Genomic DNA, 25632 nt, shown 5'->3' with positions numbered 1-25632 from the left:
GCAGTTAGGCCCTTCACAATGTGTGGCTTAAATGGTGCCTAAAATAGAGAGAAGAAATAGCCAAATTGGCACTACTCTCACCACCCATGCCTATGCTAGAAAAATGAGGAGAGATGCAAGTAGATGCACTAATGACATCTCTTAAAAAATTATTTCTCTAACACATGCGGCCTGGGAAAGACCGCAAGAAGGCATGACTCATTGGCAGCTTGGAGTTGATTCTATTTATTTATTTTTTCTATCTGTTATGTGGGTTCTATTAGAGCAAGACTTATGATTCAGCTTGCTGCTGGCTGAATCAACACCACCGTGGAGAGCAATAAATGCAGTAGCAGCAATGACAGCATGCAACCCAGCACATGCAGCGAACCAGAGTCCAGCGCGGTAGCAGTTCGGCCAATGAGAGCCGCATGCATGCGCATACGCTCGCTTTGGCCGGCGTTTCACGAACCGCCTGCTGCGCACTCTCTCTCCATTTCTCTCACTGCCAGCGGTGATTTTTCTGATGTGGCACTGCTTCCAGCCTGCCTTGCTGGCTTCATAATACTTGCTCCTAGTGATGTCTGTACTACTGCCCATTGCAGCTCTTGAGGAGCGATGCTCACTGGGGCCTGATTTTTTTTACAGGTTTCACTCCATTGTGGAGGGCCTTAGTCTCCATTTGCATAAAAATGCTTGTGTCAGAGGGCACCTATGAAGTACCTTTTGCGTCAAAAATTAAAATTCAAAAGTCAATATGGTAGATTGTACAATCTTTCCGAAACTTAACTTCTTACCACATTTCTAGCATTTACCTAGAAAATAGTTTCAATCCAAATTGATATCTAACATTTTAGCTAGAAAAATAGCTTCTATCTAAAAACAAAAATAATTCTAAAATCCCAATCCATCACCCGAGCAATCAAATCATCCCAATTCCAATTTAGACAGTCATGTTATTACACATGGAGCAAGGTGAGCTAAGTTTTAATAGATTGATCTATAGAAACATATGTTATTACGCAGATTTATGTTTAGCAAAAATCGGACTTACAAAGAATCAACAGAAAAGCGCTTGCGAGATTATACTGAAAAGAATATGTCCATTGCTGCAAAGGAGATTTTGATAAAAGCAGTAGCACAAGCCCTACCAACTTACAGCATGAGTGTTTTCAAGTTACCGCTGGGCTTATGTGATGACCTGACCAGCATCATACGTGATTTCTGGTGGGGAGTTGAAAATGGGAAAAGGAAAACTGCATGGATAGCTTGGGAAGAACTAGTTTTAAAAAAGTGCTGCAGTGGCATGGGTTTCAAAGATCTTCGGCTCTTCAATCAGGCCCTGCTTGCCAGGCAGGCATGGCGCTTAATACAGTTCCCTGACAGCCTCTGCGCACGTCTGCTTAAAGCCAAGTATTTTCCGAGGGGTAACCTAGTTGATACGGCCTTTTGCTCCAATGCTTCATCAACCTGGCAAGCCGTCATTTATGGACTCGAGCTCCTAAAGCAAGGTATCATTTGGAGAGTGGGCGATGGCAGCCAGATTCGGATTTGGAGGGATCCATGGATACCCCGGGAGTTATCAATGAGAGTGTCAACTAGGCAAGGTAGATGCAGAATGAGATGGGTGTCAGAACTTCTAGACACAGAAGGTCGAGAGTGGGATTTTGATAGACTCATTCAGATTTTCAACCCAGCTGATGTGGAGGAAATTGTTAAAATTAAAATCCCAGCTAGGCGGATGGAGGACTTTATTGCATGGCACATGGAGAAAACCGGCCTCTTCTCAGTACGGAGCGCGTACAATCTTGCTCTCAGAATCAAACTGGGTCAGGGAACTGCGTCCTCTAGTTCTGCACCTGATGGTACAAGGAAAGTGTGGTCACGTGTATGGAGCGGCAAGATTCCCCCAAAAGTGAATGTATTCACTTGGAAATTAGCTAGAAACAGCCTGCCGACAAGACGTGCGAAGTATATCAGACACCTGGACGTAAGTGATACATGCGCTCTCTGTGGCCGGGAACCAGATACAAGCTACCACACCACAGTCACCTGCCCCCGGGCGCAAGGTTTGAGAAGCGCAATGCGTGAGCATTGGCTGTTGCCGGATGAGGAACAGTTTCACTACACTGGACCTGACTGGCTCCTATTGCTTCTTGATCAGTGTTCAGATGCAGTGCGCGATCTCACCAAGCTGCTGCTCTGGAAGACATGGTCCATCCATAATAACATCACCCATCAGGAAGGTCCCATGAGTATCCCTGAAGCTGTTCATTCCCTTCTATCCATGCAAGCTACGCTGTCAGATGTTCTGTCTGGCAGCTGTTCAAACACAGGAAAGGGGAAGTTGCCCTGCCCAGTGCTAGGCAAGCAAAAGCAGAGTAGTGCTGGCTCCAAATCGTTAGGGAGGACAGCATGGGATCCCCCTCCAGCGGGATGGACCAAAGTGAATATAGATGGCTCCTTTGTTTCCCAATCTGGGACTGCAGGCGTTGGCATCATTGCTAGGGACAGTCAGCGTCGAATTATTTTCACTGCGTGGCGTGTTCTTTTCAGGTGTCGAGATGCAGCGGAAGCGGAAGCGCAGGCATGCTTAGAGGGTATTCGACTTGCTGCACAGTGGGCCCAAGAGCCCATCATCGTAGAGACGGACTGTGCTAGAATTGTTCAAGCAATGGAAGCCCAAGAGGATCGTTCCACACTCAGCTTCGTCATAGCTGAGGCCAAGTCCCAAGCCCGGTTGCTAGTTGATTGGCGTGTTGCCAAGGTAAAGAGAGAGAGTAATTTAGTTGCTCATGAGTTAGCTCATTTAGCTCGGAGAAATGCTCACACAGCAGTGTGGATAGGTCAAGCACCTGCGTGCCAGTGGCGGAGGACAGATGAGAATTTAGGTATGGCACAGTTAGACTAATGAAGTCAATTGCTACAGTATAGTGCTTATGCTAATGCTAAAAGAATTCACACCAACGTTGAACATGTATTGTCCTCAAAATTTGAGGTATGGCGGCAGCCATACCCTGCCCTACCGAGCGCTCCGCCACTGCTGCGTGCGTACATGATCTTATCAAAAACGAATGTAATTCTCCGTCCTAATCAATAAAGCTCTCTTTTACCCGCAAAAAAAAAACAGATCAGAACAAGAAAAAAAAATCAACAGCAAGTAACAAACAATCTGACAAGAAATACAATTTGGAAGTTGGAGTTTAGAATTTGAGGTGGCGATCAGCTTATTAGAATCAGACCGATAAAGAGGCAGCATTTTTTTTTTGTCCATGATGCCTACGAGGCCATGCTCATATATAGAGTACATTTGGCACTTGGCAGCAGCAATACCCACCGCCGCTGCCACAATACACTGCTGCATTGCTTGCTACTGGACGCAGGTTCGGGAGGAAGAGTTCGATCGATGTCGCCATTCTTGTGGCCCTATCTGATTGGAGCAGGAGAGGCCCTCCTCTTACCGGTGTGGGGTCCGACGAGAGCTGGTGAATCGCTCTTGGTGGCGACGCATGTGGAGGTCCGCAACTGTGGGCGATCCCTTTCCAGCGTCCCCGGGAGGAAAGGGAACGCTCGTAGCTCGTTGACGCCAAACTCGCAGCCGCTGTCAGGTATGGTTGGATCTGGGGGCGGGGCGGGGCTGTGCCTGTGCCGCCCTGCCTCGAGACGAGCTCCAGCAGCCACTACCTGCCGTCGTGCTCGCATGACCCGTCAAGAGAGCTCCACGGCGCCTGAACTGGCGTGCAGCTCGCGGCGATACCGCGTGGAGCAGATTTTTTTTTTTGCGAAAGGAAGGATGGAATTAGAAATGAAGCACAGTACATCCCCAAATTACAAATAAGACCTTCAGAAAAACAAAAATTACAATGAAGCCCTTCGTCTTCCTTGCCTCTGTCCTCGCGGACCACCGACGACCGCCGGCACCGACGAGGCTGGAGAAGTGGAGCTCCAAAACTTGGAAACGTTGCAAGAGCCAACGCCACAGAGCACCAACCTTGACGCATCTATTACCACTGTGGAGCAGATTTTCTCAAGAGAGGGAGACGAGAGCCGAGAGCCAGAGTGACATTCAGGTCCGTTCATGGGACGGATATGCTTCTGGTGAGCATATGCCCACATGAGCAAAGAATGCACTTGGACTTTTGCCTCGGTGTGAGAATTTCAACTTAGGTATTGTTTAGATCAAAAGTTCAAAATTTCAAAAAAAAAAAATTGCGACACCTACATGGTTATTAATGGTAGTCGGAAAAAATTTACATTATACAAATGGATTGTAAATCGCGAGATGAATCTAATGAACCTAATTAGGCCGTGATTACACAAATAGATTGTAAATCGCGAGATGAATCTAATGAACCTAATTAGGCCGTGATTAGACACTAAATTGCTACAGTAAAGCTACAACAAACATATGCTAATAACGGATTAATTAGGCCATTAGATTCGTCTCGCGATTTACAACTCATTTGTGCAAAAAAAAATTATAAATAGACTTCATTTAGTACTTGTAAATAGCAAAATTTCCTTTCAAAATTCTTATACTCATAGCTAGGGTCTAAAACTAAAAGGTTTATGGGCTCGACCGAGGATAAAGGCCTGCTAGGCCAGTAAGGCCTTACATTCGCAGATTCGCACGAAGCACTAAACAACTTCGATTATTGCTCACCTCGTAAAAAACTTCGATTATTGTTCAATATTAGAGAGTGCCATCTTGCATCATCATCATCATTTTAAGAAATGGTGCTTATAAAACTGCGAAGGCGAAGCCGAATTCGTCAACTTATCATGACTAATTAAATATTCAATTTTAAATGGTGGGCACACTGGCAAGTATTGGGCCATCAAAACGAGCAGCGCTGCATGGGAGATTGGGAAAAGAACAAGGGGAATTCCAGCGCGGAGATGCCTACGGAAAATGACCTGTGATCAAGCAACGGCAATGGATAAAGATCGTTCGCAAGGTGTCCAAAGTTTTTTTTTTTGGTCATATATGTGCGCCAGTTGATAATATATTTTTTCCAACCATATTTGTGGGCAAAAATTCACAAATTTTTGATGACCCCAACTCGAGTTCTTGTCGTATGTGGTTAATGGCTGATTTCCGGATCTAGTCTCCTGTCATGGGCCAAATGAAAGATGCCCACGGAAAGGTCAAGCAACAGTAATGGAAAAAGATCACTCGCAAGGTGACCAAAGTATTTTTGTCATATATGTGCCAGTTGACAATAATTTCCCAACCATATTTGTGGACAACAATTTACAAATTTTTGACGACCCCAACTCGATTTCTTGTCGTACGTCGTTCATGGCTGAATTCCGGATCTTAGTCTACTGTCATGGGCCAAATGGGATAGGTATCACGAGAAGTTGGTAATGAAGTCACAATCCATCAAACACAGAATAGTGGTGCATCTTTGTTCAAAATAATAAGGGAAAAAAATCTAGTTTACACCCTTGAACTATCACAAAAGTCCAATTTTTCAATCTTCAACTACAAAATCGGATAGCAAAGGTCATCCACCTGCTAAAACCGGACAAATTTAGCCCTTAGGTAGTTTTGAAGGTGATTTTTCATTTTGTAAGAATTAAAAATATTCTATTTTAAACTAACAAATCATAACTAATTCATTTTAAATTAAAAAATGTGAAATTTTACCAAAAGTTTTCTAAAAAATGCAATCTATCTATTGGCATGATACTTTTAATCTATTTTTTTATTTTCTAATATTTGGTTGCTTGTAGTTATATCTATTATTTTTTAATAACCAAGATTCAAATAGAGCAATAATAGATAGGTTACATTTTAAAAAAAATGGTACTAGTTTCAAAAAAATTTTATTCAAAATAAATTAGTTTTGATTTTTTAGATCTAACTAGAATTTATTTAATTTTTTTAAAAAATACAAAACCACCTTGGAAACCATCCCAAGAGCCAAATTTGTCCGGTTTGGACAGTTAGATGGCCTGTGTTATCAGGTTTTGTAGTTGAAAGTTGAAAATCAGACTTCTGCAATAGTTTGAGGATGTAATTCGGACTTTTTCTAAAAATTAATTATGCTCATAGTTTCAGAATGATCTTATAGCTAGACTTGTACGCATAATTTTTTTTTCCATGAAGTCATCGGTGGTGCCAAGGTGTCTGTTTGTTTTCTAGGCAAAGGCAAAGGTGTTTGTGGCTTTGTGCATATGACAGATTAAAAAAAATCATCATGCTTCTAGGTGAGCTCTTACTTTCTTGGACAGAGTTGCACGCTTGATTGGACCGGGGAATTTTTCTTTAGAACCAGATGGTGACCAAGGTGACGGTGCAAAATACCACTTGTCCTTGTCCTTTTCCCGTGGGTAGACCTTTGATCGTCCTCTTGCGCCATTAGTTAAACTTGAGAGTGCTTTTTCAAACAAAAACGTATATGAATTAAGGACCAGTTAAATCTACAATACTCAATCCATATGAATATATGCGTCAAGATGGTGGTACCACGGAAATTAACCATCAATATTGTAAAAAGGAGCACTTCTCTTAGAAAAAAATATATCCGGCCGCTTTCGACTTCGAAGCTCTACCATGCAAGTACATTTGTATACATAATAATACTCTAATCAACAAGGAAATATTTTTGTTAACACAGAGAGTGGAGTAACTTTTTCTCCTCCCAGCTTTAAACTAGGATTTAAGAAGGCTATCAGCAGGAAAAAAACAATTATTATATGATAGTACTATGTTAGTACTCCCTCAGTTCCAAATTGTACATCGTTTTGACAAATCTGATACATATATTTTGCTATGCATCTATATAAACACTATGTTCAACGAATATTTTTTGGAACAAACAAATTAAACACTATGTTTAGATGCATGACAAGAATTATACATCTGGATTTTTTTAAAAAAAATGATCTACAATTCAAAACGGAAGAATTATCCATTGAACTTTGAAAAGCTACCGCAGTACTTACACCATGGAACAAGACATCGAATATGGTTCGATGCCGCTAAAGCCCCCGTGGCCCCGTGGAAACCAATGGCGCGAGGAGCTTCCCCTCCTCCAAGTAGGGGTGGGCATTTAAAACCCGAAAAAACCAAACCGAACCGAACCGAATAGACCGAAATGTCGGTCTATTCGGGTTCTCGGGTTCGGGTTCGGTCCACACTTATGGTTTAATTCGGGGTACGGGTTAGGGTTCGGTTTCTAGCCTCCAAAACCCGAATAGACCGAATAACCCGAAATTCATTCAAACTCTTGGTATGCCATGATATCTTATGTGATTTTTGAACTTATTAGCTAATAGTTGTTATCTCATCCTAATATTTGTATGTCTATTTCATTATGCTATTTTTTCATAGTTACTTATCGCTATTACTCGTACTTCTATTTAACTATTCATTGCATATATTTTGATGGAAGATGAGGATGTGTTTATTATTCGGTTAATTCGGTGGACCGAATAGACCTAACCGAAATATTCGGTCTATTCGGATTCGGTTCCTAATTTTGTTTTTAAAATTTCGGTTCTCATTTTTTGAAACCCGAAATTCGCAAAATCCGAATAGACCACCGAAATATCCGAATAGACCCAATGTCCACCCCTACCTCCAAGCAAATCCATGCGCGGACGCCGACTAGAGTGGGGCCCATCCGCTCACGTGTGGAGACTTGTGGCGCCGCCAGGTGGCCCCGACCCGTCCCGCCGCTGCCCTCTTCTTCCGTCTACAAATTGTCCGCCCGCGGCCGCCGCCCCCGACTCGAGTGGCGAGACAGAGCACGAACAGATCTAGAGAGAGAGCGAGCGAGAGGGCATTTTGCTTTTTGAGATAAGGAGGAGAGAGCTTCGTCGCGGCGGGAGGAGATGGCGGTGACGATCGCGTCCGTGAAGGCGAGGCAGATCTTCGACAGCCGCGGCAACCCCACCGTCGAGGTACGTGGCGAAATCGATCGAGGGGGGCAAGGGGCTTGTTCCGTGTCGGTTCTGCGCGTCGCTGTGCGTGTGGTGATGGTTTTCCGTCGGAATCTGGACTGATTGCGGCTGTCACTGATGCGTGCAGGTGGACGTGGTCCTCAGCGACGGCAGCCTCGCGAGGGGGGCCGTGCCCAGCGGCGCATCCACTGGTACGTGCGCCCTGCATGACACGAGGTTTTTCAAGTGCTCGATCTCGATCTCTTCCGCGCTGCGATGCTTGTAGATTGGTTGATCTGGGGGGGGGGGGGGGGGGGGGGGGGTCAAGGAACTCTCCTGAACCCCTCCGCGCCGCTCCGACCCAGAACCACCCCACCGTCCAGCGCTCTCTGACTTGTGGTGGCTGCGGCGGCGGCGGCGCTGAAGCCAGTCCCTGCCGCAGACCCTCTCTTGTACCCTCTTACCCGTTTTTACTCCCCCGTTAAAACTTTGGGCGCAGCTTCTGAACTCCGGCGCTCCCGTTAAAACTTTGGGCGCAGCTTCTGAACTCCGGCGCCAAGCACCTGTGCGTGATGGCGTTTGAGTTCGTCCCAACTCTCCCCATCTAGATCCGCCCTCCATGCTAGAGGATCTAGCCTCTGCACCTCTCGGTGACGAGGCGCGGCGAGGCGAGCAGATCGGGAGCTGTATCTCAGTCAAGGCGTCGCGGCCTTCTCACTCGGTTCTTGCCGCCTTGCGGATCCGATGGCCAGAGGGGCGGCTTTGGGACTGGCACTTGCCCTTGGCCACGAGCATGGGGACGTCGCGCGGGCTGATGCTGGCTACAATTGGTTGTTGATATTTGTCAGGTTACATTGGCTAGTGCTGGATGTCTGCGTGGTTGTTTCGTTGCTCAATTTGATTGGTATATTCTAATTGAAAGTGTTATTGAGTCTGTTCTACGCTGCTATGACCATCTGCTGGGAGCATATTTGGAACGCAAGTGTTTTTTACTATAGGAATTGAAATACCTCCTGTAACATTTCTGTCTTCAGGCTTTATAAAAAGCAGCTTCCTTGCAAAGTAGCGCCTAAAATTGTTTAGAAAACATGTCAGCAGAATCATCACTGTTATGGCATGGTGAACTTGTGGATATGTTAATCAAACAAAGACAGCTACGCCATTTGAACACTACTAGAATGTTCTCCACATAATGTCATCTATTTATCCATTGATCATAATTCAGCTATATCTTTCTGAGCCTTACTTCAATACTCAAGAATAAGCATGATTTTGTATCCAAATAGTACAGAAATAATGCAGCACCATTGAGACCATGGTTGAAGACTGAAGAGTACTTGTCTTGTGGACCATGAAACAGATTTATGTGTGATGCAATGTCATGTTTCATCATTTTGACATGCAATACAGAAAAGCAAAGGATTTTTCGTACTAGATAACTATTATAATTCTAAATGTGCTATTTAGTTTGAAATGACTTTTGCAGTATGTAAGTTTCTGCTGTAGCCCCCCCCACCCCCCCCCCCCCCACCCACCCACCCACCCACCCACACACACACACACACACACACACACACACACACACACACACTCTTTTTGAAGAAGAGTGGCTTCTGATGTTGATTCAAGTTCCACATACCTTCTTTGACATCTATATGCAGAATTTTTACATTTTTGGAAAATTTACCTCAGGAATATATGAGGCCTTGGAGTTGAGGGATGGAGGATCTGACTATCTTGGCAAGGGTGTTCTTAAGGTTAGTTGGCCTGCAATATTTTCCATTCAGTGAGTGTATTATGTTATCCGTATATGCCATGTACCATGGTCATTCGTGCATACAATGGTCCTTGTTTAAGAAACTTTTGATAATAGAAACCAACATGTATCTCACTGTGTATTTGCAATAAAATTGATTAGTGAAGCCCATTTGAAGTACTTTCAGCACAAGAGTAATCAGTTCAGTAAGTGTTACTTGGTAGGTTGTGATTTAAAGTTTGTTTCCACAGTTGACCTGTATCAGTGGTAGCAACCATTGTTTTTTATGGGTTGTTTTCTCCGTTCAAATTGGACTAATAAATTAAATTGTCTTTTGCTAGGCTGTGGATAATGTGAATAGCATTATTGGACCAGCAATTATTGGAAAGGTATCCATCTCAGTTCTCAAGTCAGATGATTTCATTAATGCGATACCCAAAACACATTATAGCTAGCTTACCGGTGAATTATGGTTCAGGACCCCACGGAGCAGGTTGACATTGACAACTTCATGGTCCAGCAGCTTGACGGAACCTCCAACGAATGGGGCTGGTGTAAACAAAAGGTATCATGGAGTTGATACTTATGTTCGTAAACTAAACTTGCATTTTGCACTGTTCATACTGATTTCCTTTGATGTTACTTTGAATCTACAAAGCTTGGAGCAAATGCTATTCTTGCCGTGTCACTAGCTGTGTGTAAAGCTGGAGCCATGGTGAAGAAGATTCCTCTTTACCAGGTCTGTCAATGTTACCATGCTTTTATATTATTTTGTATGCACAGTTTAGAGGATTCTGAAAGTCTACATATTGGCAGCACATTGCAAATCTCGCTGGAAACAAAACACTGGTGCTGCCTGTACCTGCTTTTAATGTGATTAATGGAGGATCGCATGCTGGAAACAAGCTTGCCATGCAGGTAGCTTAGTTTGAGAAGATTTTCTAAATACATGCTTCAACTATATTTTCTGAATGTTTAACTGTTGTACAGGAGTTCATGATCCTCCCAACTGGTGCTTCCTCATTCAAGGAGGCCATGAAGATGGGAGTTGAGGTGTATCACAACCTGAAGGTGAGCAAAAGACAATTTAATTTATTAGTCCAACAGTACCTGAATTTTCTGATATATCGTAGTCTGTACCCTTGGAGAGTGTATTCAGATGTAGCTTCTGTACGCAGAGCATAATCAAGAAAAAGTATGGTCAAGATGCTACAAACGTTGGGGATGAAGGTGGCTTTGCACCTAACATTCAGGTAATGTCCATATGCCTTTCCCTGTTAGTGCCATAGGCAGGCACAACAGATTTCTTGTAATATTTTTGAAATCTAGTGTATTTAAGCTGACCACAGGCCATAATTTAAAATTTAAAATATGGCAAAATTGAGTTTTGTGCAAGGACAATGGCAATAGGCTAATTGCTTTATGGTTCCTTTTCACAATAGGAACACTGTAATGTTTATATATTTACTCCAGGGGTACTTACAAAATTAATCATTAGCATTCATATGATCTAACAAACCAGTTGCTATATCAACCAATATATGCAGGAAAACAAAGAGGGCCTTGAACTGTTGAAGGCAGCTATAGAAAAGGCTGGCTACACTGGAAAGGTACTTCCTCTCTTCTCTACTTGCTCACAATTCAACCTTGTGTATTGTTAATCCAACTTATCCTATGGCAGGTGGTCATTGGAATGGATGTTGCTGCTTCTGAATTCTTTAGTGATAAGGATAAGACATATGATCTTAATTTCAAGGAGGATGTAAGAACTGCAACTTATTATGCTTTTATTTACTCAGAGCTAGTCTTTATGTTATTGTACAGGCCTATGATAATAAATGACTATTTATATTAATGTATATTAACATTGTGGCCAGAACAACGACGGTTCAAACAAAATTTCAGGTGACAGTCTGAAAGATCTGTACAAGTCCTTCGTTTCTGAGTACCCTATTGTCTCGATCGAAGACCCGTTTGATCAGGATGACTGGTCCACCTATGCCAAACTCACTGATGAGATTGGAGAACAAGTGCAGATTGTAGGAGATGATCTTCTTGTTACTAATCCCACTGTGAGTAACACTTAAGTGCATTGATTTTCTTACTAATCCTTGCAACATACAATTTTAAACATTACCTGCTTGACTTGAACAGAGGGTTGCCAAGGCCATCAATGAGAAGACCTGCAATGCTCTTCTGTTGAAGGTAGAATCATTGCTATTTTCTTACAAATCTTTTTCTGGGCATCACGTTTCGTTGCCTGTATTTTTAGTGACACCGACTAATCTGGTAATGCCATCACTACACGGTTACAGGTGAATCAAATCGGCTCGGTGACCGAGAGTATTGAGGCTGTTAGAATGTCCAAGCGTGCTGGATGGGGAGTGATGGCAAGCCACAGGAGGTTGGCATTGCAGTGCTTTGTGCACTTTTGAAAGCATAGTAGTCCCGTTTGATCTGTTTTCACTAAACTATTTGATCTCCTCTTTGTTCAGTGGTGAGACAGAGGACACCTTCATTGCTGACCTCTCGGTTGGGCTAGCTACGGTACTGCTGTCAACTAGCCTCGTAATATACACATCAGATACTTCTGAATATCTTCATTCGTAACATCCTCTCCATGTATTGGTTTCAGGGTCAAATCAAGACAGGAGCTCCCTGCCGTTCTGAGCGCCTGGCCAAATACAACCAGGTTAGTATTTGCACACGCTTTCATGGAAATTCCTCTAAGTTACTGAAATTACGTGTTGCATTTCCAAACCTGGTTATGTTTACGGTTTGAAGTCTATTCTGAACAAACATCATCATTGCTTGTTTCTCGGTTGCAGCTGCTCAGGATCGAGGAAGAGCTTGGTGCTGCGGCTGTCTATGCCGGAGCAAAGTTCAGGGCACCAGTGGAACCCTACTAAACACCCTTCTTAGAACCCGAAGATTATCATGTGTTCTGGTGGTGTCACTAGTTCGTTGCAGCATTTTAGTACGAGTCTGTATCATTACAATAAAATCTTGTGTACCATAAAAGCTTCCTGTGTCATTTGCATATGCCATATCACCAATGGCTGGACAATTCATATAAGTGGTGATTTTGTCGTGCAATTTCTGGTAGTTTTGGTGGGTGACGATCTGCACCCGTAAAGGTTTTGTCCAAACAGATTTCTGAACAGTTTGGGTTGTGCCATAAAGATGTATTTTGCTTTTTGTCGGATGTGAGCTTCTATACTCTTAACCATTTCAGAATGTAATGTGATGCCACCTCACGCGGCCACAGCTTCAGCTTGTACGTCCCAAATTACAATTCATTTTGATATATATATATATATATATATATATATATATATATATATATATATATATATATATATATATATATATATATATATATATATATATATATATATATATATATATGACACCGCTATTCAGTAACTGGGTATGGAATATACCCGAGCCAACCAGCGGCGAGCGCCGAGCCCACCTCCCACGCTGCGCTCGCGCGTCCGCTCACCTCCCATCCGGCTCTGTTTTTATTCTTCGTTGTGCCTATCCGGTTTCACCGCATAGTGGCTGTCGTGGTTTCCATTTTTTTATTCCAAGGTACAGTTTTTCTTCGCCCGCTCTGCCTGTCCAGTTTCACCGTGTAGGTGGGAGCGTGGTGTCCATTTTTTTTTCCAAAGTGCGAACATAAGCTGGGTAGGCATGCAGTTGCGTTTTTTGCCAGCACGTATGACGGGCCTGACGTGGCTGATAAAACTGACGGCGTGCCACTTGTATTGTTTCTCAACCGTGGCCATCAATAGTTCAATACATCAGTAGCCAATTAGGCATACAACTAGGCAGATAGCAAAGTTTAACAAAAACAGAGTCACCAAACTACAAATATTGAGGTTTTACACACGTGCTCTGAAACAGCTTAACATTTGCACAACATTGACAAGTCATCCGAGTAGGTTTTTAAGTAATGTTTTTACACATTATGAACATTAAACTACTTTTATAGTCCAATACTGGACAGTTGCACTTGAAATTTTTTACTGTAAAAGTTCAGTACAAAATCTTGAATCCCCATATATGCATAACTGCATCCGAGGGTCTTTTGCATGTGGCATGTGCAGTTATGATCATCTGGCATCATCTGCCGCCATAGTTTATTCTGAGGCGAAAGATCTTCAGCACAGCTTGATCAGAACACCCACCTGTAAATAAGATCCCTGAACACAATCTTATATAATTAGTATAATGGATAGCTCAGAAAGAGAAAAAAATCCAAACAATAGAAATGTGGAGCTGATTTTAGGATAACTGTGTTGAAACCTGATAAGAATTGATATCAATTTTGATGTACTTCAGAATTTACAGAATGCATAGTCATGTTCAAGTATTAGAACTTGAGCGATAACTGGACTAGTCTGGGACCAGATTCTAAGAGCAGAGCTAGGTAGCTAGCAAATGTAAAAAAGAATTTACATGTACCAGAAATTTCTTAATTTAATGGCAAAGGAAAGGACTGACTACACTAAGTAAAAGGCTATGAACAGCACAAAGTGCTTCAATTCTGCACATTCTTCTCCATATAAGACATACAAAGAATGAATTATGAAGTAGGTTGGCTAGAATATAGTGACAAACCTAAGCTGAAAAACTCCTTCATGAACCACACAAGAGGCCAACAAATCCAGTTACTATGCAATTTTTCTACTGATAAAGAATTTTTTAATATGAAACTACTGAAAGTGTAAATCAATTAAACAGGTTAAGCCTGCCTCTGTCTCAGGAAAGATCAAGTATTCATAAAGCGACCAATCATCAACAACTGAGAGCTCACCTCTCATGCTTGAAACTGAGCTGCTGAAGGGGCGTGCACCATGAGCATCTGAAGTCGTGGACAGGAGGTGCAACAGAATATGCTCCTTGTGTCCTCAGACTACCCACAAGTGAGGGAGATAAACTGACAACAGGGAAACCATTTATGGTATTTTGGAAAGAAACGAAATGTGGATATGCCTCACATATTAAATTACTGCTTATATAGTTTACTAATGCACTCAAATCTTATATAGGCAGATACAAAACATGGATAAGGCTCACCAAGCTGCATCTCACTTAGTAGTTCAGATGGCAAACCATGGAATCAACACTGTGAACTACTAGTAATAAGTAAGAAAAATATTAATCCCAAGGAATAATTAATGGGAACATATCTGGTGCAAACCACAACTCTGTTAAAACCCGTGCAAACCACGGCAAAAAAGTCGTATAAATTCACCAAAAAAATTACATATGTAGATGATATCATGCTATACAATTTTGTAAAATATCTTGTCCAAACTCGACTTCGTTTGTGAGATATAAAAATAACAAATTTCTAACAAATCATTTGGACAGCTTTCTGGCTTGAAATTTGTTATTTTTATATCTCACAAACGAAGTCGAGTTTGGACAAGATATTTTACAAGATTGTGTATCATCATATCATCTATATGTGTGATTTTTTTGGTGAATTTAGACGACTTTTTTGCCGTGGTTTGCATGAGTTTTCATGAAGGCTGTGGTTTGCACTAGATATGTTCCCTTAATTAATGGGAACATATCTGGTGCAAAGCCAAGCTAACTTCCTAGAACTATGTAGCAGAAACAAAATTGGTGCGGACTATTCGTGCAATATATCAGACCACCTATAATACCAGTTTTAATTTTCTTTTCTAGCATGTCAACTGAAGAGTCGTAGTCTAAAATTGGAAAGCAAAGGACACAAATTATTTAACGGAACTAGAACGAACATGGCAAGATAATTGTTGTATCTCCAAATAACTGAAAACTGAAGCTTTTTGATCAATTTGTGCACTAACAGCGTGTTTGGCACGCGATGTGAAAGGGATTTTTAAGCTTCCATTCCCCATCCCGCTAAAACTTGTATTCCCACCAAACAAACATGATTTTTTTAAGCTCTCACATTTAAACTTCCATTCCCTTCCACTAATTACCTCCAGCCGAACAAGCCGTGATATTAATCCATCAAAACATATGGCTAATCTAGCACTATTATCAGGTGCACAAATCTGCAGAGAAAAGTACCTAAGCCTAAAGTTCAATGTATGTAAATTAAGAAGAGAGAAACTGACAGCAAGATTTCAGAAAGCTAAACAAAGTCTAGTTCAGTTACCAAAGCCATGAGATCAACAATCTAATCCACCTTTACTGCATAACTTGAAGTAGTATTAAATTTAAATAATAATTCCCACCACAGAGCAGTTCGCTGAACACATCTCATGCAAGAATAAAAACAAAATGACCGGGGGTTGAAAGGATGGTGTTGGCGATCAGCTGCTCGACGGAGGGTGTTCTACCGGCTGTATTCAGATTGGAGACAGTTAAGGCTGGGGACGCTCATTGCCCCTAGCTCGTTGGTAAGGGACGTGCGTAGGCAGCAGGATATCTCATGAAGAAACTCAAATGATCAGCAGTTCAGATTGGGCACATCAACATTTAACAACAAAATTATATGAGGAATCCAAAATTCACAAAGTTCACTATGTGGAGAAGAAGCTACGGAGCCTTGATTGAATGGGCAACCAAAAGGAGATTTGGCCAGATCCAAAATGGCAACTCGTCGCCACAAGGTAGATGACGAATCAAGAAGATATGCATGTCCCCTTTGGCTCACGGGGATTACTAACAGCTACTACCGACACAAATAATCATCACATACGTGTGAAATAAAGCAAAACCATGGGAATAGGGTGGAGTCGATGAGAGGGCACTTTGCACACAGGGGATAAAACCTCTGAAGAAATCGCAAGCTTGAGGAGACGGTGAGGAAGTTGAGCTCCTGCAGGTCGCCGTCGTCGTTGCGTCCTTGCCCCATCCCGCATGAGGTAGCGGGTCGAAAGAAGGAGCACTCCATCCTGGTGACCAAATCGAAGGAACCACCACCCACATCCCGATCTGAAGCTAGGTCGCCTTGAATGCGAGGATGCGCAGTGCTGGCCTGGCGGCGGGCGGCACCTGTCATCGGATCTGACTGGCGGGCGGCGGCGGCGGGTCGCAGGACGGGCGGGCGGCGGCAACAGCGGGTCGCAGGACGGGGACGGGGACGGGGACGGCGACGGCGACGGGAGAAGCAGAACGCGAAACAGACGGAAGGATTAATGGGAGATCGTGGGCGGCGACCAAAGAAAAAAAAATGAAACGAGCGCGGGGTGGGTCGGGCCCGAGGAACGCCAGGTCGGTGGAGGTAGAGGGTGGTTCGGGTTATTTCATACTAGCTGGATGGTAAATAGAGCTACTATATATATTAAAAAATTAAATTAAATTGTAATTTGGAACGAAGGGAGCATTCACTATTCGTGCACACCATTGAACCGCGGCAAGTCGACTACCAAATTTCAAAGTCTAGAACCAGCTACAAATCTAGGGCCTTGTTTAGTTGCGCAAAAATTTGGGTGTAAAACACTGTAGCACTTTCGTTTGTATTTGATAATTATTGTCCCGTCATGGGTTAACTAGGCTCAAAAGATTCGTCTCGCAAATTACAATCTAACTATGTAATTAGTTATTTTATTTAGCTACATTTAATACTTCATGCACGGGTTGAAACATTCGATGTGATAGAGAATCTTGTAAAGTTTTGGAATTTTGAAGGGAACTAAACCGGGCCTAGAACCAGCGAATGCGCTTCCAATAGATGACTGGACTAGGAATGACATTGACATCAGATACCCAGCCTGGCAGGGTTTCGCTTTTTTTTAAAAAAAAACTCAAATCAGAGGAACTTGCAGTACTCCTTTGCCCCGTGAGAGCTGATGCTCAATCCAATTCAACAAATAGGAAGTGCCGTGGCTCATGACGCACACGTGACGCACGCTACGGCAGCAGGTGCTTTCACTAGGTTGAACAGCTCGGCGCGGCATGCCAACCTTACTGTTGAAAGGCATGATACATGACGCATGCCAATTCTTATAAAGCTGCAAAGGCAAGGTCGAATTCGTTATCTACTTATCACGACTCAACTATTCAATTTTAAATATGCGGAAAATCTAAATGGAGAGGTTTAGTCTTATGGAGAGCCCTCAAACTTTCTTAAAACATAAAGTGTAATTCCACCAGATTTCCAAAAATGGAAAGTTGTTATTTTTATCTTCAAAATAATTTTACTACCCTAAGAAAGTAACTTTGTACTCGGTGAAAATTACAAAAAGGTAACTTCGTAATCTATTAATATTACAAAAAGTAACTTTTATTATCTGTGCCTTTATTAAGAAAAGTAACTTTTATATTTCGTGAAAGTTAAGAAAAAGCAATATTGTAGTATATAAATTTCAAAAAAAAATAACTTTCTGGGTTGTGACATAAAGTAACATACCAATAGTATACATGATACATGGTATGAAATAACTTGTGACTTGTTTATATGGTAGAGGAAGTAAGATTTGTATTTGAAAAAGTAACTTTTATACTTGGTGAAAGTTAAATAAAAAGTAACATTGTAGTATAGTATTTTTAGAAAAAGTAACTTTCTGGTTCGTGACAGGAAGTAACTTGCTAATAGTATATATGGTATGAAGTAACTTGCAACTTGTTTATATGGCAGAGGAAGTAAGATTTGTCTTTAAAAAGTAACATCACCACTTTGAGCAAAACATAGTCATGTAAAATCTTGTTTTGAAGCTCTAGATAAAACAAACAGAACAGTATAATCGGATTTTGATTTGCATATGTGATTGTAGAACTATAGATTTTTTTAACTTGCACCGAATCACTTGCGCCATGTCACGTGGCTGCCGCAGGGATTGCTTTCTGAGCTCACGGAGCAGAAGCCACATCGGAGAGACATAATTGCTTTTCCAATTTCGGTGCATATATAGTTGCTAGTAAGGCTCTCCGCTCAACGTGGAGAGAGCTAGTAAGCCATATAATTGCTTTTCCAAGTGGAGAGAGCTCTCCCTCTCCAGGTATTTGCCTCCTTAAATATGGTGGCATTATTGGCGTAACAAAAACAGGGCTCTGCCTTTGGAACTGGGAAGAAAACAATGGGTTCGGAATTCCAGTGCTGAGATACCCATAGAAAAGGACCCCTCGTCAACGGTAATGGAAAAGGAAAGCTAGAAGCCCAAAAGCATCTTGACATATATGTGCCTCTTGATAGTGATTTTTTAGCCACATGCGGCCAGCATTTTCGAAAAAGTTTGACAACCCCAACTCGAGTTTCTAGACACAGGGCTTGTCAAATCTTTTCACTATAAAGTCATTGAAGGTGCCAAGTGTGCCTGGTTTCTAGACACAGGTTGAGGTGTTTGTGGCTTTTACAGGTGAAGAAGATTTTAAAAGTTTTCATGCTCTAGGTGAGGTGTTAGAGCAACTCCAGTAGAGAGAGCAAATGAGCTTTCATATGAAGATTTAGTCGGTGGATATCAAAAATCAATCTCCAGCAGGGGGAGCAAATGAGCTGCTATTTTGTTGGTAGGCCTTTCAAATTCCCCCCCACACCAATTTGGTGGCCCTCTATTTGGGCTGCCAACTATGGGCCCTTTATAGAAGTCCAATTTACTCGGCCTGCTAGAGTGGAGACCCATATTTGAGTGAGTAAAATTTAAAAGTTGGCTTCTAAATAGACATTTGCTCACCCAAATTTAAAAGGCCTACTGGAGTTCCTCTTACTTTTCCCCGATGTATTTGCACATTTGATTGGATTATAAATTTTCTACATGAAGCGAGTATATTTTAATTTGCTATAAAATGTACTAAAGCCAGATGGTGACAAAAGGTGGCGATACAAAGTGCCACCTGGCCAACTCCTTTTCACTTGCCTACCTAACACATGCCTTTCGGTTATCCTCTCCTATCATTAGTTTACAATGCAATTTAAACTGCTTAAAAGTTTTAATTTTTTTAAGAATTAGGGATCTGCAGTTAAATCTACAATATTCATTGCATGCTGCGAATATACGATGATTACCTGCAAAAAAAAACATATGGTGATCTGCAACAACATGGCGCGTGCCACACAAAACAATCATCAATATCGATATTATAGATCAGCATTTTTCTCACATAAAAGTATATTTGCTTCAAGACTATACCATGTATGTACCATCGCGAAACCGACGCTTCTAAATTCAAATAATTACAATAGTAAAAGTTCTTAATTTTGAACTTGAACAGATCACCGTACTTGCACCGCGGAACAAGAAATCGAATATGCTTTCAGATGCGCCAGCACCGTGGAAACCAACGGCGCCCCCGTGGAAACCTACGGCGCGGGCCCGCGGGGAGCTTCCCCCCCTCCAAGCAAATCCATGTGCGGACGCCGACGAGTGGGGCCCACCCGCTCACGTGTGGAGACTTGTGGCGCCGCCAGGTGGCCCCGACCCGTCCCGCCGCTGCCCTCTTCTTCCGTCTACAAATTGTCCGCCCGCGGCCGCCGCCCCCGACTTGAGTGGCGAGACAGAGCACGAACAGATCTAGAGAGAGCGAGCGAGAGGGCATTTTCCTTTTTGAGATAAGGAGGAGAGAGCTTCGTCGCGGCGGGAGGAGATGGCGGTGACGATCGCGTCCGTGAAGGCGAGGCAGATCTTCGACAGCCGCGGCAACCCCACCGTCGAGGTACGTGGCGAAATCGATCGAGGGGGGAAAGGGGCTTGGTCCGTGTCGGTTCTGCGCGTCGCTGTGCGTGTGGTGATGGTTTTCCGTCGGAATCTGGACTGATTGCGGCTGTCACTGATGCGTGCAGGTGGACGTGGTCCTCAGCGACGGCAGCCTCGCGAGGGGGGCCGTGCCCAGCGGCGCATCCACTGGTACGTGCGCCCTGCTTGACACGAGGTTTTTCAAGTGCTCGATCTCGATCTCGATCTCTTCCGCGCTGCGATGCTTGTAGATTGGTTGATCTTGGGGGGGGGGGGGGGGTGGGTCAAGGAACTTCGTGGTGAAATTATTGGATGCTGAACTTGCCGAGCCTGAACCCCTCCGCGCCGCTCCGACCCAGAACCACCCCACCGTCCAGCGCTCTCTGACTTGTGGTGGCTGCGGCGGCGGCGGCGGCGCTGAAGCCAGTCCCTGCCGCAGACCCTCTCTTGTACCCTCTTACCCGTTTTTACTCCCCCGTTAAAACTTTGGGCGCAGCTTCTGAACTCCGGCGCTCCCGTTAAAACTTTGGGCGCAGCTTCTGAACTCCGGCGCCAAGCACCTGTGCGTGATGGCGTTTGAGTTCGTCCCAACTCTCCCCATCTAGATCCGCCCTCCATGCTAGAGGATCTAGCCTCTGCACCTCTCGGTGACGAGGCGCGGCGAGGCGAGCAGATCGGGAGCTGTATCTCAGTCAAGGCGTCGCGGCCTTCTCACTCGGTTCTTGCCGCCTTGCGGATCCGATGGCCAGAGGGGCGGCTTTGGGACTGGCACTTGCCCTTGGCCACGAGCATGGGGACGTCGCGCGGGCTGATGCTGGCTACAATTGGTTGTTGATATTTGTCAGGTTACATTGGCTAGTGCTGGATGTCTGCGTGGTTGTTTCGTTGCTCAATTTGATTGGTATATTCTAATTGAAAGTGTTATTGAGTCTGTTCTACGCTGCTATGACCATCTGCTGGGAGCATATTTGGAACGCAAGTGTTTTTTACTGTAGGAATTGAAATACCTCCTGTAACATTTCTGTCTTCAGGCTTTATAAAAAGCAGCTTCCTTGCAAAGTAGCGCCTAAAATTGTTTAGAAAACATGTCAGCAGAATCATCACTGTTATGGCATGGTGAACTTGTGGATATGTTAATCAAACAAAGACAGCTACGCCATTTGAACACTACTAGAATGTTCTCCACATAATGTCATCTATTTATCCATTGATCATAATTCAGCTATATCTTTCTGAGCCTTACTTCAATACTCAAGAATAAGCATGATTTTGTATCCAAATAGTACAGAAATAATGCAGCACCATTGAGACCATGGTTGAAGACTGAAGAGTATTTGTCTTGTGGACCATGAAACAGATTTATGTGTGATGCAATGTCATGTTTCATCATTTTGACATGCAATACAGAAAAGCAAAGGATTTTTCGTACTAGATAACTATTATAATTCTAAATGTGTTATTTAATTTGAAATGACTTTTGCAGTATGTAAGTTTCTGCTGTCCCCCCACCCACCCACTCTTTTTGAAGAAGAGTGGCTTCTGATGTTGATTCAAGTTCCACATACCTTCTTTGACATCTATATGCAGAATTTTTACATTTTTGGAAAATTTACCTCAGGAATATATGAGGCCTTGGAGTTGAGGGATGGAGGATCTGACTATCTTGGCAAGGGTGTTCTTAAGGTTAGTTGGCCTGCAATATTTTCCATTCAGTGAGTGTATTATGTTATCCGTATATGCCATGTACCATGGTCATTCGTGCATACAATGGTCCTTGTTTAAGAAACTTTTGATAATAGAAACCAACATGTATCTCACTGTGTATTTGCAATAAAATTGATTAGTGAAGCCCATTTGAAGTACTTTCAGCACAAGAGTAATCAGTTCAGTAAGTGTTACTTGGTAGGTTGTGATTTAAAGTTTGTTTCCACAGTTGACCTGTATCAGTGGTAGCAACCATTGTTTTTTATGGGTTGTTTTCTCCGTTCAAATTGGACTAATAAATTAAATTGTCTTTTGCTAGGCTGTGGATAATGTGAATAGCATTATTGGACCAGCAATTATTGGAAAGGTATGCATCTCAGTTCTCAAGTCAGATGATTTCATTAATGCGATACCCAAAACACATTATAGCTAGCTTACCGGTGAATTATGGTTCAGGACCCCACGGAGCAGGTTGACATTGACAACTTCATGGTCCAGCAGCTTGACGGAACCTCCAACGAATGGGGCTGGTGTAAACAAAAGGTATCATGGAGTTGATACTTATGTTCGGAAACTAAACTTGCATTTTGCACTGTTCGTACTGATTTCCTTTGATGTTACTTCGAATCTACAAAGCTTGGAGCAAATGCTATTCTTGCCGTGTCACTAGCTGTGTGTAAAGCTGGAGCCATGGTGAAGAAGATTCCTCTTTACCAGGTCTGTCAATGTTACCATGATTTTATATTATTTTGTATGCACAGTTTAGAGGATTCTGAAAGTCTACATATTGGCAGCACATTGCAAATCTCGCTGGAAACAAAACACTGGTGCTGCCTGTACCTGCTTTTAATGTGATTAATGGAGGATCGCATGCTGGAAACAAGCTTGCCATGCAGGTAGCTTAGTTTGACAAGTGTGATTTTCTAAATACATGCTTCAACTATATTTTCTGAATGTTTAACTGTTGTACAGGAGTTCATGATCCTCCCAACTGGTGCTTCCTCATTCAAGGAGGCCATGAAGATGGGAGTTGAGGTGTATCACAACCTGAAGGTGAGCAAAAGACAATTTAATTTATTAGTTCAACAGTACCTGAATTTTCTGATATATCGTAGTCTGTACCCTTGGAGAGTGTATTCAGATGTAGCTTCTGTACGCAGAGCATAATCAAGAAAAAGTATGGTCAAGATGCTACAAACGTTGGGGATGAAGGTGGCTTTGCACCTAACATTCAGGTAATGTCCATATGCCTTTCCCTGTTAGTGCCATAGGCAGGCACAACATATTTCTTGTAATATTTTTGAAATCTAGTGTATTTAAGCTGACCACAGGCCATAATTTAAAATTTAAAATATGGCAAAATTGAGTTTTGTGCAAGGACAATGGCAATAGGCTAATTGCTTTATGGTTCCTTTTCACAATAGGAACACTGTACTGTTTATATATTTACTCCAGGGGTACTTACAAAATTAATCATTAGCATTCATATGATCTAACAAACCAGTTGCTATATCAACCAATATATGCAGGAAAACAAAGAGGGCCTTGAACTGTTGAAGGCAGCTATAGAAAAGGCTGGCTACACTGGAAAGGTACTTCCTCTCTTCTCTACTTGCTCACAATTCAACCTTGTGTATTGTTAATCCAACTTATCCTATGGCAGGTGGTCATTGGAATGGATGTTGCTGCTTCTGAATTCTTTAGTGATAAGGATAAGACATATGATCTTAATTTCAAGGAGGATGTAAGAACTGCAACTTATTATGCTTTTATTTACTCAGAGCTAGTCTTTATGTTATTGTACAGGCCTATGATAATAAATGACTATTTATATTAACGTATATTAACATTGTGGCCAGAACAACGACGGTTCAAACAAAATTTCAGGTGACAGTCTGAAAGATCTGTACAAGTCCTTCGTTTCTGAGTACCCTATTGTCTCGATCGAAGACCCGTTTGATCAGGATGACTGGTCCACCTATGCCAAACTCACTGATGAGATTGGAGAACGAGTGCAGATTGTAGGAGATGATCTTCTTGTTACTAATCCCACTGTGAGTAACACTTAAGTGCATTGATTTTCTTACTAATCCTTGCAACATACAATTTTAAACATTACCTGCTTGACTTGAACAGAGGGTTGCCAAGGCCATCAATGAGAAGACCTGCAATGCTCTTCTGTTGAAGGTAGAATCATTGCTATTTTCTCTTACAAATCTTTTGCTGGGCATCACGTTTCGTTGCCTGTATTTTTAGTGACACCGACTAATCTGGTAATGCCATCACGACACGGTTACAGGTGAATCAAATCGGCTCGGTGACCGAGAGTATTGAGGCTGTTAGAATGTCCAAGCGTGCTGGATGGGGAGTGATGGCAAGCCACAGGAGGTTGGCATTGCAGTGCTTTGTGCACTTTTGAAAGCACAGTAGTCCCGTTTGATCTGTTTTCACTAAACTATTTGATCTCCTCTTTGTTCAGTGGTGAGACAGAGGACACCTTCATTGCTGACCTCTCGGTTGGGCTAGCTACGGTACTGCTGTCAACTAGCCTCGTAATATACACATCAGATACTTCTGAATATCTTCACTCGTAACATCCTCTCCATGCATTGGTTTCAGGGTCAAATCAAGACAGGAGCCCCCTGCCGTTCTGAGCGCCTTGCCAAATACAACCAGGTGGGCACCAGCACATGGTTTCTTGGAAGTTACTCTTAGTTACTGAAACTAGATGCATTTCCAAACCTGTTTATCTTGCAAAGTCTGTATTCTGAAAAACATCGGCATTGCCTGTTTCTCGGTTGCAGCTGCTCAGGATCGAGGAAGAGCTTGGTGCTGCGGCTGTCTATGCTGGAGCAAAGTTCAGGGCACCCGTGGAGCCCTACTAAACCCTGCGTTCTTAGAACCTGATGATGAGGATGTGTTCGGGTGGTGCTAGTAGTTCGCTGCGGCATTTTAGTGCGAGTCTGTATCATTACAATAAGAGTAGGTTCTTGCGTACCTTGAGAGCTTGCTGTGTCATTTGCTTATGCCATGTCACCAATGGCTGGACAACTGATACTAGTGGTGATTTTGTATGGCTACCGTCTATCTTTTTCTGGAGGTTTGATGGCTGACGATCTCCTCCCGTGATATTATTGTCCTAGCTGAATTATGAACAGTTTGGGTTGACAATTGTCATCAAGATGTTTTTTTTGCTTTTTGCCGGATGTGAGCTATGCTCCAAGACCATACGCCAATCTCGATTGAGTTTTACGGGTACTAAAATTAATGCCATAATGAGGTATTATGATTGGAGAGAATGAAGTTATCAAGTTTTCTATTTTAATAACAATACAATTAAACTTTGTAATGAGACTCGTTGTGGTCTTAGAACGCCGCCTCGCTCGGCTCAATAAGGGCATGTCCAGTAGTTAAATAACAGCTATCTTTATAATCCACTGAGCTGACGTGATCATCATTAAATGAGGAAAATGTGTGTTACTATCTACTATTTCATCTACTGTTTTGGTCCGTATTCCCATGCAAAACAACACCAACTAGAATACGTGTTAAATATCACACAAACAGGCTAAATAGACACCTCATTGTAGAGTTGTTATTTAGCCGTCTATGTGGGTCAAATAGACCGTAGCTGTTAAATCTCCAAGTCTAAACCAGCTCCAAATCTAGAACCGACGACTA

The 25632-nt window shown here is 42.7% G+C and overlaps 3 protein-coding genes across 3 annotated transcripts; 2 read left to right on the top strand and 1 right to left on the bottom strand.

The window, feature by feature from the left end:
* Positions 1-7666: 7666 nt before the first annotated feature.
* On the top strand, positions 7667-12904 carry LOC120702524 (enolase 1-like). Its single transcript, XM_039986378.1, has 17 exons — positions 7667-7893; positions 8021-8084; positions 9565-9629; positions 9970-10017; positions 10107-10193; positions 10287-10367; positions 10445-10546; positions 10619-10699; positions 10807-10881; positions 11176-11238; positions 11310-11390; positions 11506-11700; positions 11783-11833; positions 11944-12032; positions 12124-12175; positions 12264-12320; positions 12457-12904. The coding sequence occupies exons 1-17, from the start codon at positions 7825-7827 to the stop codon at positions 12535-12537; spliced, it is 1341 nt and encodes a 446-aa protein (XP_039842312.1). The 5' UTR covers positions 7667-7824; the 3' UTR covers positions 12538-12904.
* Positions 12905-13464: 560 nt separating this feature from the next.
* Positions 13465-16809, bottom strand: LOC120702523. Its single transcript, XM_039986376.1, has 3 exons — positions 16408-16809; positions 14451-14573; positions 13465-13836 (listed from the first exon to the last, which is right to left on the bottom strand). The coding sequence occupies exons 1-3, from the start codon at positions 16635-16637 to the stop codon at positions 13809-13811; spliced, it is 381 nt and encodes a 126-aa protein (XP_039842310.1). The 5' UTR covers positions 16638-16809; the 3' UTR covers positions 13465-13808.
* Positions 16810-20053: 3244 nt separating this feature from the next.
* Positions 20054-25144, top strand: LOC120702522 (enolase 1). The gene is made up of 17 exons (XM_039986375.1): positions 20054-20227; positions 20355-20418; positions 21866-21930; positions 22271-22318; positions 22408-22494; positions 22588-22668; positions 22746-22847; positions 22924-23004; positions 23112-23186; positions 23481-23543; positions 23615-23695; positions 23811-24005; positions 24088-24138; positions 24251-24339; positions 24431-24482; positions 24571-24627; positions 24756-25144. Exons 1-17 carry the CDS (start codon positions 20159-20161, stop codon positions 24834-24836), a joined length of 1341 nt encoding a protein of 446 aa, XP_039842309.1. The 5' UTR covers positions 20054-20158; the 3' UTR covers positions 24837-25144.
* Positions 25145-25632: the final 488 nt, after the last annotated feature.

Source organism: Panicum virgatum, chromosome 4K, assembly GCF_016808335.1.
Source record: "Panicum virgatum strain AP13 chromosome 4K, P.virgatum_v5, whole genome shotgun sequence".
Taxonomy (NCBI): domain Eukaryota; kingdom Viridiplantae; phylum Streptophyta; class Magnoliopsida; order Poales; family Poaceae; genus Panicum; species Panicum virgatum.
The sequence above is the reverse complement of the archived record's forward strand: the minus strand, read 5'-3'. Positions and strand labels throughout refer to the sequence as shown.

Bases quoted from the DNA above. Each gene is read 5' to 3' on its own strand.
- LOC120702524 (XM_039986378.1), top strand. From the start codon at position 7,825: ATGGCGGTGACGATCGCGTCCGTGAAGGCGAGGCAGATCTTCGACAGC. The intron at 12,033-12,123 runs GTTGGCATTGCA...CTCTTTGTTCAG, and splicing joins GTGATGGCAAGCCACAGGAG to TGGTGAGACAGAGGACACCT. The intron at 12,176-12,263 runs GTACTGCTGTCA...TATTGGTTTCAG, and splicing joins TCTCGGTTGGGCTAGCTACG to GGTCAAATCAAGACAGGAGC.
- LOC120702522 (XM_039986375.1), top strand. From the start codon at position 20,159: ATGGCGGTGACGATCGCGTCCGTGAAGGCGAGGCAGATCTTCGACAGC. The intron at 23,187-23,480 runs GTAATGTCCATA...CAATATATGCAG, and splicing joins GCTTTGCACCTAACATTCAG to GAAAACAAAGAGGGCCTTGA. The intron at 24,483-24,570 runs GTACTGCTGTCA...CATTGGTTTCAG, and splicing joins TCTCGGTTGGGCTAGCTACG to GGTCAAATCAAGACAGGAGC.
- LOC120702523 (XM_039986376.1), bottom strand. From the start codon at position 16,637: ATGACAGGTGCCGCCCGCCGCCAGGCCAGCACTGCGCATCCTCGCATT. The intron at 14,574-16,407 runs GTTTTATCCCCT...CCCTGTTGTCAG, and splicing joins AGCTTGCGATTTCTTCAGAG to TTTATCTCCCTCACTTGTGG. The intron at 13,837-14,450 runs GTGAGCTCTCAG...GATTGTGTTCAG, and splicing joins CTCAGTTTCAAGCATGAGAG to GGATCTTATTTACAGGTGGG.